At 34.6% G+C, this 12,567-nt stretch overlaps 1 protein-coding gene across 2 annotated transcripts; it reads right to left on the bottom strand.

The window, feature by feature from the left end:
• Positions 1 to 3,887: 3,887 nt before the first annotated feature.
• Positions 3,888 to 12,174, bottom strand: LOC112511235 (probable protein phosphatase 2C 60). 2 transcript variants are annotated; one of them, XM_025116770.1, is made up of 11 exons: positions 12,097 to 12,174; positions 11,302 to 11,446; positions 10,802 to 10,865; positions 9,232 to 9,340; positions 8,794 to 8,947; positions 8,252 to 8,377; positions 6,881 to 7,004; positions 6,705 to 6,781; positions 6,485 to 6,537; positions 5,337 to 5,391; positions 3,888 to 4,381 (listed from the first exon to the last, which is right to left on the bottom strand). In XM_025116770.1, exons 2-11 carry the CDS (start codon positions 11,416 to 11,418, stop codon positions 4,178 to 4,180), a joined length of 1,083 nt encoding a protein of 360 aa, XP_024972538.1. In that variant the 5' UTR covers positions 11,419 to 11,446; positions 12,097 to 12,174; the 3' UTR covers positions 3,888 to 4,177. The 2 variants fall into 2 exon arrangements, with proteins under 2 accessions (XP_024972538.1, XP_024972539.1); XM_025116771.1 differs by lacking the exon at positions 12,097 to 12,174 and having other exon boundaries at positions 3,888 to 4,072; positions 4,176 to 4,381; positions 11,302 to 11,418.
• Between the last annotated feature and the right edge of the window lie 393 nt (positions 12,175 to 12,567).

The following is a 12,567-nucleotide window of genomic DNA, read 5'->3' as shown; positions in this document are numbered from 1 at the left end:
GTTTAAAATTTTACATCTTAGTTACCAAAATTGAAGTTTTAAAAGTATGTTACCCAAAATAAAAATCAAGTTAAAGTACGTTATTTTTTCATGTAATTTATCCTTCAAATATAAGTATATGTTTTTTTATGCTAACATTAATTATGAGATGATGAAATTCATTACTTTATGTACTATTAATGGTAAAATTGTTATTTAAGGAAGTTCAGGATACAAAATCATTCAGAGGGTTTTAAAAATATTAAGAGATAGACTTTTTTTTGCCGAACAAAATTCACCTATTAACGATTCGGATACTGCCTCTTAATTAAACTATTAAGAGGTAAAAAAACAATTATGGATAAAAAAGAATATCCAAATTTGGAGAAATATAAAAGATAGAAAAATAATATTTAAATTATTTTCCTTCAATAACAGTCTTGAAATTAAATATGTAGGAAAGAAAAATAATATTTTCTTAACTGTATTGAATATTTTATTAATGTAGTTTATATTATAATTGTTAAAATAGAGTAGCTGTTGGAGTTAAATGTAATTTTTTATGAATTTTGACTTTTCATACTTTGTTATAGAAAAATAGGCAAATTGCATGAAAAATTAACGGACTCTAACTTGATTAATATTTTGGGTAACGTACTTTCAAAACGTCCATTTTGGTACCTAAGATGTAAGTTTTAAACATTTAAGTACCCGCCTACCCGACTAATAGATTGAAGCATTAACCGGTTACCATGTTGATATGACAAGTGATGTGGTATCAAACTCAGTATAAATTTTATTGAATTTTAAATTCAAAAGGTAAGTCAAATCACTCGCCACATTAGTATAGTAACCGGTTAATGTTTCAATCAGTTACCCAAATACTTAAATGCTTAAAGTTTTACATCTTACGTACCAAAATGAAAGTTTTGAATGTACGTTACACAAAATATAAATCAAGTTAAAGTACGCTACTTTTTCATGCAATTTGCCTATAGAAAAATTATAGAATAATTGTTGGAGATGCTCTTAAATAACTGAATTAGATGGGGCTTTCTTTTGGAAGTTATGCAAAAGACAGATTTCAGAGCAAATTTATAAAATTTATCTGTCATAGTTGAAATATCTGTCAATTCAATTTTTAGTCGATGGTGGTCCAATGAGAAATTTTCACTGAATTGAGACTTAAGGAAGGCAACGTGATCATTTGTCGTCTTTATTTTGTTGTAATAATGGTCGAATTGAAACTTTGAGTCGTATGTCGAGATGGACGTTTGATATGTGATGATGCGGACCCAAAAGGACCCATTCCTAATAGATGGAGATTTATCTGTTTAAATGATAATGGGAACACTGATGATTGCCAATTTTTTTGTCGTAAGTGTAATATGAAAAATTATCAACATGAAAGGGGATTACGGAGAATAAATTATCAACAATTATTTTGTAATATTTATTAATAAAAAAGAAAATTAATTAAAATAGTCATTTTGACCGGTTGGTTTCACCTCTTACCCATTTCTTTACAAGGTTTACCAAAACAACCCTAGATCCACAATTTTGAATTTTTTTTGCGGACCTGAGTTAAAATGTAAAGTTTTTTTTGCGGGTCTGGGTGAGAAATGTAATTTTTTTTTTGCAGATCTGGATGAAAAATGTAACTTTTTTTGTGGACATGGGTAGAAAGTGTAAAAAAAACGTTGTTTACTTGGATCCGCACTTACGAGCATAAGTTTTTGTGGACCTATAACTATTTTGACAAACTTGAAGAGAAAATGGTTAGGAGGAATAACCAACTTTTTTTTGGTCTCAGGAGAAAACAGCATGCTTTATATGAGAAAAACAGTGAAATGATACACAGTTTTATTGATTTATAATTATTACAATTTTTAACCAATCAAATTATAAGATGTCACATTTTTATATCAAACTCAAGGTAAGAATTAATGAGGTGTTTGGTCATATGTATTAAAGAGTACTCAATGGGAATAAAAATAAAAGAAATTGTTTGTTTTTATATAATATAATGAGTTCATTCCCCAGAAACCCAAATTTTCATTTCAGGTTAAAGTTGGGGGAATGAAAATTCTTTCTCTGTCATTTTCATTTTCATTTCTTTATCTGAACCAAACACTCTGTAAGATTTTTGCACAAGAGTTCAAAGAAAACGAGGTTTTTATAAGAACTATTTTTTAATGGTAGTTTTACGTAGTAACGGCCAAATCAGGCTCGTCCGGCCCGGGAACGGTTATGGGACCGAAAACCGGGACCGGTTGGGGTTTTTGGCAGTTTCGTGGGACCAGGACCGGCTATGGACCGACCCGAAAATTAAAATAATTTTATAAATAAATGTATTTTCAAATAATTTTATAATGTATTTCTATAAGACAATGTAATTTAATTATATTAAAACGCATTTTTAAAGTGTATTTGAGTGACCAAATTGTAAATTTTATAATGTATTAAAAATATATATCATTAAAAAAATTAAAAAATCTTATTTTTTAACGCCAGGAACGGCGGATAACCAGTTATGAAGTACCTTGACTGGTCTTGCCATTTTCGACCGGGACCGGTTATGAGAAAGTTTGGGACCGATTAGGCCCGACCCGACCCAGGACCGGTTTTTGGCCATCACTAGTTTTAGAGATACTACACTTTATTTTTTGTAAAAATCTTCTATTAGAGATGCTCTTATATTATAAAACGCGTAATTTTTTTTAAATAGGTTATTTTGTCATTTTCTTGATAATAATTAACAAGAAGGATTTTACATCCCATTTTGTATATTTGAAGCTTGGCATTGATAAAAAATTAATAAGGTATTTTGGTTGGTTTTTCATTAAGTTATCTATAAATATAATTGTCTGTATATATTAATCTATTTATTTAGATTGAGGATTTTAGTTGTACGACATTTATATTATATATATTTTATGAACTTTTATATCTTATTTTATTTTATTACTTATCCAATCGACTGATAGTATTGGTACAAATGGAACAGGACCTCAAAAAAGATTGGAACGTACTTGGCTTCACTATGATAAAAATTTATGCCAACATCCCATCCAGACCCCACCTCGGAGTGGAATAATATGTTGAGTTCATCTGGTTCAGTTTGTCTTTATCACATCTCAAACAAATGCAAAAAGACACGAGTCAGTGCAAGGTGAACTAATACTAATAGGCTTATACAACTCGTATCTAGTGTGGGAATATGTAGAAGAACCCCATAAAATTACTCTTTAAAATATCTCTTAAGAAGAGAAACAAAGTTCCAAGATAAATTCAATGGTCAGAGTCTAACTAACGATTGACTCCAACATGTCCCGTCCAACGAAGGTAAATCTTGGCTCTGATACTGTGAAAAAAATACGTGAAACCCTATCAAATTACTCTCTTAAAGAGCTCTTAAGGAGAGAATGGACGTCGGCTAAACGGGCACAGATTGTCAAGTCCTTATAGTGGTAGATCTTAACTTTGATACCATGAGAAAAATATGTGAAACCCTATCAAATTACTCTTTAAAGAGAAATGGTCAAAATCTAGTTAGTGTATGACTTCATCTCCAATGAATGCTAGACGGACATCGATTTCAAATCCCTAGAGTCATAGACCTTGACTCGGATATCATGTGAGAATATATGAATCCTCATTAGATTGCATTTCCAACAGAGCTCTTGAAAAGAGAATGAACATTCCAACATATATTAAAGAGAAATGATCAAAATCTCGCTAACGTATGACTCCAACGGGCCCTCTCCAAAGAATGCTAAATGGACATCGATAGTCAAATCCCTAGAGTCGTAGACCTTGTCAATGATACCATGTGAGAATATGTGAAACCCCATTAGATTACTTTCCAACAGAGCTCTTGCAGAAAAAAAATGAACGTTCCAACAAATATTAACGAGAAATGGTCAAATCTAACCAACGACTGGTCCATAGATCCCAGATCCATTTTTCCACAAGAACAAAAAGATTTGTACACAATCAAACATCATTGTTCCCTATCAAAGTGAAAGAATATTATGTTTCACAACCCAGATTCCGTTATCGATCGCTTGATACCGGATTTCTTGCCGGCAATCTGTACCGTTAAGTCACCCAAAATCAAGGGATGGCCTATATCATAAAATATGAACAAGGTCCCCTAAAATCCACCGATATAAAACGATAAAAAAGTAATTTACCATTAACTTGGTCCTGTTTTCTCTTTGCTGTCGGATGATTCCGATTGCCGATCTGGCGAAGGCTGTTCTGAAGTAGAAGGATCGGAGTTAGGGAACTTTTTGAACTGCACCAAAATCATCGTCATGTTGTCACAACCTTCACCACCGGAGGACGGTGCTAAACACCTGTCGAATACCTTCTCGCAGACTGCTGACAGCTTAGTTTCCTGTATTAGTTCTGGCTCGTTAGATTTACCATCATGAAACCAGCAGCTTAGTTTGCTGTTGATTCCTTGTTCTTACTTCTTACATAGAAAAGACCCAAATTGAGTGTGGTGTATATATATATATATATATAAGCACCAGAGGTATATAAAAAACACCAAAATTTAAGCTTAAAAAACAACAAATTTGACCACTATGGGACTCGAACCTGGGCCTTTTGTGCAAAGGCAAGAGCATTTACCATCTTAGTCATTAAAGTTTTGTGTTAACATTTAGGTTTCAAAACTATATGACCCTTCAGAAACGTAATTTTTTCCCCTTTACGACCGAACTATGAACATATCTATCCATGTGGGTCCGCCCCCGTAGCCCACACATATGTAGGGTTTGGGCGGTAGGATGTACAACTCAACAACTACTCCAAAATCGAAAGAAAAGAGATAACGGAGTTCTTACTCGTTTTTATTTTTTTTCTCCAACAGTTTCTCTAAAACAGAGAAAGTAGGAAAGAGGAGGAAAAATTCTACAAATTTGGAGAACCTGCCTACTCCTATGGCTTGCTGGGGGTTTAAGGCCTAGCTAGTTGACTGCTCTGAAAGTAGTCTTTTTCCTATCCAAAAGTTATGGATTCCCATCTTTTTCGATAACCAAAATTAAATGGAGGAAGAGAGAGAATGACTTTTTTTTAATTATTTCAAGGAAAAAAGACTCCCCAACTTGTCGAAAAAATTAAATGGAGGATAAGAGAAATTTTCTTTTGTTGTATTATTATCATTGAGGAATCTCCAAAATAGAGAAATTGAAACTGTTGGAGTTGAATGCAGTTTTCTTCTTCTTAGAGAAATTACGTGTTGAAATGCTTTTAAAGTGTTATGTAGAAATGTAAGTTTTGAAATTCGTGTATAAATTCTTGTCCGGAATGAAATGTATCTACGAGATTCTAGTAGGAAGTGTTACAGTTTTTAGTTGCTCCCGTACGAAGTCCACCAGTTGTTGGCTCGACATGCAATCCCTGTAAAAGAATGAAATTCTAAGCATTATATATAAATCCTGTAGAGCTATATATTAAGGCTTAATGTGTAAAGATTGTTTCAGATACTTGTGAAATAAAAATGGATCCATGTTCTACTGGATCAAGGAAATTTGAAATGTATAAAACAAGAGTGTGTGCATGTGATTATTTGAAAGTTTCTAAATCTCATACAAGGATTCTGGCTGTTGATAACTTTTCGTTCATATTTCAAATATTAGCCTTTTACAGTTGCTCTATGATATGACTGAATGTTACGAGCAACAGGATAAAAGGACAAGAGAAGCTAATCATGCTCGTATTTGATTACCACTAGTTCAGTACGATGACGGTCTCAAAGAGGGTGCAAGTGCAACAACATGAAACATGAAGATCCATCTGTCATGACAGAACAAAACTTTGTTGTCCCACATTTGGTGGGACAGTTAGATTGGGACAAAACATGATTGAGTGGGACAAAATTGTAAAACTACTCATGTCAGATTAGAACTTTAAAACCTTTCACAACTCTTTCACCCACCTACCTCATTCTCGCCAGTCCAGTCATGTTGTTATTACCTTATACTAACAGGGTACAAGTAGTTATTGCGTTAAGAGTAAAAGTTGATAATGCATGGGTCTAGCATAGATAGGTGTGTGACGGTCTAGGAGAAGGGATTCTGTGTTGTAACCCTTGGAAGTGAGTCTGTGGAGAGATCCTGGCTTCTCGAAAGCCAGAAACCTAACTATAACCATCCCATTAATCATTCAGATTCCTTTGCAATTCCATCCTATTTCTTTCGGTTTACATCACATGTCTGGTCATATATCCGCGTTACAAATGCACCCTAAGAAAGTCAATCTAGAAAGTCAGGTCAGGTCCTATCAGGCCCAAATATCCCACACAAGGAGCCTATTTGCCTACTCTGTACCCTCTGCTCAACCTTTTATCTCATAACAAATTTAGTGAATTAAGCCATAATTTTCTACTATCTCCCGACATGCTTCCCTTTCACGGACCTTCTTTAAGCAGCACAAGTTTTGGTAGAACAATGAATAAATCGTTGATGACCAAACACATGAATGAAAAACTTACCATATTCCGTCACAAGCAAGAACAAGAAAATCATCATCCTCGCAAAGCTCAACCTAATAGGAGAGACAGAGAGAAAAGAAAGATCAAGTAATGTCATATGGATGCACAGTCGGAGGCATGTCATCAGCAAGTATCATGCTCTAAGCTGCCAATTCTTAATTCTCTAAATGAATACAAGCAACCTTGAACAAATAATTTCTAACAAAATGCTTATACGCACTGTGTTTATATCAGGATTGGCGGTCAGAATTTGCTTTTCAGGAGGCAGAGATTTATCCTTCTTCAGTTCCATGTCCCCTGAACATATGATGAAGAAAAACCACAGAGAGCAATAAGGAAAGCAAATATTCTTATATCAAATTAATATAAGAAGAAAATCAGACATATGAGAAGTACCAATAGCTCTGGTCAAGTTTAGAGTCCCATTAACTCGACCACAATGGATAAAACCGCCAGCTTTTGTTATCCTTTCTTTCTCAGCCTCAAGATCAGGCTTGTGGTCTTTTGATAAATTATATGCCTGCATACAAGATTAAGGGGTTGTTTGGTTGGTTTTTCATTAAGTTCTGTATGGATAAAGCTGTATGTGTGGATTAATCTGTTTGTATAAAGTGAGAAGGATTTTGTTCAGGAGAGCTTTTTCATAAATGAAAGAAGCATGTTTTTTAATTGGACGGGGCAGGTTTAAAAAAACTTGGTTTTTTGCATAAAGCTCCCCCTAGAAACTTACCGAATAAGCCATTTTGTATATCACTGAGCCACTACCAAAATAAGTTTGAATTCCGTCATGCTCATTAAGCTACTAACAAACATGCCATAAGTGCATGTTTACGTAGGAATACAGACAACAAGTAGAGTCACGTGTCAAATGAGAAATATGAAGGCATGCCAGGATACACTACAAACAGACAAAGATGAAAGAACACGTAACTGATAGAAGGCTTCGTTACAACTATAGCGCATACAATTGGTAAAACCTGATTTAAACGGATGCAATGGAAAAAAAGGAGTTACATCAAGCTTCTCTAAACCAAACCAAACAAGCTCAGTATACCCCACCAGGAGGTGGGATCTTTTTTATGTAAGCAGACCTCTCATCTACTGCATAGAGTAGAGTGGTAGTTTCCATGAAGACCCTCGGCTTGTCCAAAGTGTGAAAAAACTCAAAAAGGATAAACCTTTGCTCAAAAGTTTACCGAAATGGAACATAAGATTAACATTCAAAAGAAAAGAATTTGAAATATGAAAACAAGAAAGGCAAGGCTAAAATTTGAAAACCGGGTCAGAGGTATGCAACAACAATCAAAGAGACAAAGCATACAAACAAAAGCAGGCACAAAAAACATAATCGAGGTAGAAATAACTACACACCCCTAGTCTAACCTAAGGACTCACGAGATCTAACTGTCGGCTCACTAACCCTACCCCCATCCTCTACCTCTCCAGATCCCATCCTCACATCTAGGCTAGCTACAGATCCCCACCCCTAGTCTGCTACTCTAATCTTGCGTCCACAAGAACTCCTGTTAGAGTCATTGTCCTCTGCTACATCAAGCTTCTCTACCCATATATCTATCTATACACACACACACATACGTACATATCTACACATACATACACAGATCTCCAAGATAAATATATTGCTAGTCCGTGCAGTTGTCTGCTTAGTAGAAACTTTTAATAGACTAAAAGGGAGCTATCCTATACAAAATAATTGTCAGTGTTGAGTTCCAGAATTCAGATACTTCAAAATACAAACAATGTTACCTGACCCTTCCGAGATATCACACAACGAGAATCACCAGAATTAGCTACAACAAGTTGGCTATTACGTATGATTGCAACGCAAGCCGTGCTACCACATGCCGGTCCTTCATAATTAGAATGTGGTCCCTGAATCATTGAAAACACTGTATGAGCCGTAGTAGCAACATACTAAAAGCAGTTAATAGATCTACCATGATTAAAGAGTTTCAGGATATAGCTTGTGGGTTTTATGGGTGGACCATTCAAGTTGATTTGAGCTTCTAACACTTGAAAAGCACACAAGATAAAAATATTGCCCACGTATAGGATTTCCATTCAAAGCTGAAAACCTACCTTTTCTGAACCAGCAGAAGAAAAAAAGTTCTCGGTCATATTCTACTCAACATGTTTCAGGCATGTGACTTGACTTATGACCAGAAGCGGATTTGCAAAGATAAACGGTCTTGTCAAGATGTAAGAAAAATAAGTAAAGATGGCATGCAGCGAGTAAGTGGGAACAATCCAAATACATATTAGTTATTTGGTGTTTGCAAAGACGGTACCTCCTCAACAGACCAATCATCATTTTGACCTTTTAGTTCACCACTCTTAGGGGACCAAATTAATCCTTCCATCATGCCACTGAACTGATCTCTTTTATCTCCCAATACGGCCAACTCTCTCCAGCCTCGTTGTCCACACATCATCTCATCCATTCTACATAAGGATGCAAACATGTTCTGATAATAGACAAGATGGATAACAACTATTGGCAACAAAGAATAACCAAATTCTTCAGTAACAGAATATAGTTGCTTAATACATGCATTCACAAGGTACAGAAAACAAAATAATAAACTTCTATTGAAGCCTTTCAAGAATTAACTGAACCATAGGTGAGACGCAAGCAGACAAAACCCATACAAACTATAGGTGCAAGACAAAGTCCTACCACCCCTTGTATGCTTAAGGTATCTACAACATAAAAAAAAATTGGTAACCTGAGGAAAGCTTTCTGGGCAGCGGTTCCAATATCACCACTGCAATAAGCTTCATGCTTGACCACTTGTTGGTGAAGATACTTGGCACAGAACTTAGACACTGCCTGACCTGCAGGCTAAAAGGCTTAGTAAAGACATGTGATGCCAGATGAAGTCAGCTTAAGCAAGTTCGAGGTTATTATTCTTAAGATAAGTCTCCATCCCTAATCTTCGTAAACTCTTTAAAAACATCTTGTTCTTTTAACAAACACCATGCTGCGATATATTGAACTTCTTTTTCAAGCATGCTTATTCATCACACAAGAAGTGCTATTAATGCCACAAAGAAACTAGGAAGATTAAATGTTTGCCAAGATTCTTATTGCTAGCCATGTAGATCATAAGAGTCTATACATCAGTGCTTTGGTGAAAATATTAATTGAACTTCTCTTCTACCTAAAAACAATCGACCCAGGTTTTGTACTAAACAGCTGGGATCCATGACATTAATTAATTTTCTGCACTTAATTCTTTTATAGCAAGGAAACTGTCAACCCAGGGCAACAAAAGATATTTTTAACAACATCTAAATGTGCTGTGCCTATCATGTTTCAAGTATATACTATGATATTAATATAGTCACTCCTCATATTCCATGACCTCATTGATATGTCATGAACGTTCAAACCATCTGAAGCTATCTTATCTTGATTCTACATCCTATTGCAGATATATATGGTACCTCTCTGAGTAATCACTTCAAAATATCTAACTCACTCTCTTCAAACATCCTTGTAGACTTTTCTATCTACTATACTTCGAATATATCTGGTTGATAGTCATCCTTTCAAAATTTAACTTCAGCTTAACAGGTACATGAGCATTCAGGAATTCTACACCATATGTAGCCTCTTCCTCTTGATTAAAATCAACCAGAAAATACTTATCTTGTTGATTAATTAATTTTTCTGTTGCACTTCAAATGACTACAAATCTAAGTCATCTATTCCACTCAGAGGAAGAAACTCTTGACAGCATAGTTCTGTATAACACAAATCCTTCAAATTGTAACACAAATTTTAATCAGCATGTTAAGTTTTGTAAAACCTTCATTTTAAGGACACATATTGATGGATTAATGTTTACCAACAGTTTTAGACAAAAGGTGCATGACATCATAAAGACAAAAGATTGAAGAGAGTACACTGCCATGTAAAGACAAAAGAAAAGAAGCACCAAACAGGTATCATTTTAAGCAAAGAGCGTAAAACATTGGAACCCTATAATGAGCTTTGTGAAATCAACCACTACAAAAAGAAAGGCTTCAATAATTCAACACGTCTGTTTTTTTAAAAGAAGTGTAAAAGAAAAAGAAAGCTTGAAATTATCAACATTAATGTCAAAAGATGAAAGTGACTGATGAGTCAACTAACAACAAAAATAATATTCATAAAAGAAAGTTCTCAAAGAACTACAAAGCTGATTTAGATTCATCAAAATGCTGTAATGCTGTTTATGCAGCAAGAACGTTATCAAGTCAAGATACATAACATGCATTTAGTGTGTGTGTGTGTTAAGCTCATACTCTTACCTCCATGGCCATCATAAACACCAAAGAAAGACGTTGAACAGTCCAAATCAGGATAAGCAGCATGCTACCGAACACCTCATACCAAGAAGGCAGACAAAACGCTGAGTAAACTATATCAACAATAAATTCCAGAAACTGAATTAAAGGCATCAAGTTTACACCCTACCAATACTAATAAGAAAACACCAACATCATGGCTCACGTTTCCTAAGCTAATGCAGTTCCATAAACTAACTGAAGTTAAGGTTGTAATCAGGGAGAGACAGAGAGTGAAAGCAAGAGAGTCATACAAATAAAGAAGACACATGAGATACATAGCATGTAATTACAGCACTATAAACTAACTAAATTGCCAAAGAATTACAGAATAACATCTGAGTACCCAAATCGACCATATTTGCAGTTTGTATTTCCATCATCTTAGTAAACCCATGATCTTCAATAATCGAGGAAAAACGATAACTTAGATAGCCAGAACATAGTCTACACTAGGTACTTACAGCATCTTCCATCGATGTACGCCACCCCTGCATGGATGACACCCCATATCTTAGGTTCTCATTCTCACCATCCTGGGAAAACTTCTCTGTTTTAGGTGTGCTTAGATATATTCCCATATCTAGTTATCTTCCTCTGAAACTATCACTGACAATATCACCAAAAATACACGTACAAATAAAAATCAGACATTATATCCGGTCCCTAACAAAAGATAAAATTTGATCAAGTCATGTTTCAATTATGCAAGCATCCAAAACTAACATAGTTATAAAAACACAAATACTACAGACACAGACAAAAAATTGGTATACAGAATCTAAATCAAACATATAAACACAACCCATAAATTATCACAGGTTCAAACACTCGTTCATTAACCTTTTACACCTAATTGAAATCATAAATTGCAAAAACCAAATTGCGTTTAATAAACTCAAACAAAAAATGATTTGAATCAACAGATTAGATTACGAAAGATGATCAACCACATCTGACATCACACCTCACTCAATAACACTCATTCAACAAAAATCATTACATACGTTGCATGGTTGACGAAACAACAACCGAAGTACCCATAGTTCAAATCACAAATCGAAAATCGTAGAAAAAACCCTACCAGTAATAAGTGATTAATTAATGATTGTAAATAAACAATAAGATTGAAACATTGATAGAGATATAAAAGATGATTATTGCATAGGAAGGAAACATCGAATCGTAATTTAGATTTAAAACTACATCATTGAACAATTAATCGAAGATATTGAGAGAGGATTTAGAGATAGACTCACGGTTTGCAGAGATTTGGATCATCCGTACAGTGTGTTCCGATGGGCGCCGGTGGTGGTTTGGGGGTGGGGTAGGGTGGAGCATAGATAGTTTTTTATAGTTATAAATTTTGTTTGGATGAAATCGTTGACGCCGCTTTAATATGGAATATATTTGGTCGGATACGGGTGGAATAACCGTATTGGGCCTCGATCCATAACTCGCTCCTACGTCCCTTTCCGATTATTTTTTTATTTACCAGAAGGGTACTCGTGTAAAAAACAAAATACATCTTGATTTTAATATACTAGAAGCGTACTCGCACAATGTAGTGAGATACATCATGATTTTAATATTTCATTTTATTCCTTATCTCARTCGATRTTAKAATATGACTTTATGTGATTTTGAGAAAGCGATGATGTTTTTATTTTTGAATAAAATATATGTTTGAAGATATCATAAAAATTTGACAAAAATATATCGATATTAGT

The sequence above is a fragment of the Cynara cardunculus genome, assembly GCF_001531365.2.
Source record: "Cynara cardunculus var. scolymus isolate 2C chromosome LG 4, CcrdV1, whole genome shotgun sequence".
NCBI classification, from domain to species: domain Eukaryota; kingdom Viridiplantae; phylum Streptophyta; class Magnoliopsida; order Asterales; family Asteraceae; genus Cynara; species Cynara cardunculus.
This window is presented reverse-complemented; position numbering and strand designations above follow the sequence as displayed.

Excerpts from the sequence above, each read along its gene's own strand:
- LOC112511235 (XM_025116770.1), bottom strand. The coding sequence starts at position 11,418 with ATGGGAATATATCTAAGCACACCTAAAACAGAGAAGTTTTCCCAGGAT. Across the intron at positions 7,005-8,251 it reads TGATATCTCGGAAGGGTCAG|GCATATAATTTATCAAAAGA; the intron begins GTAACATTGTTT and ends TCTTGTATGCAG. Across the intron at positions 4,382-5,336 it reads TACGGGAGCAACTAAAAACT|GAAACTAAGCTGTCAGCAGT; the intron begins GTAACACTTCCT and ends GAACTAATACAG.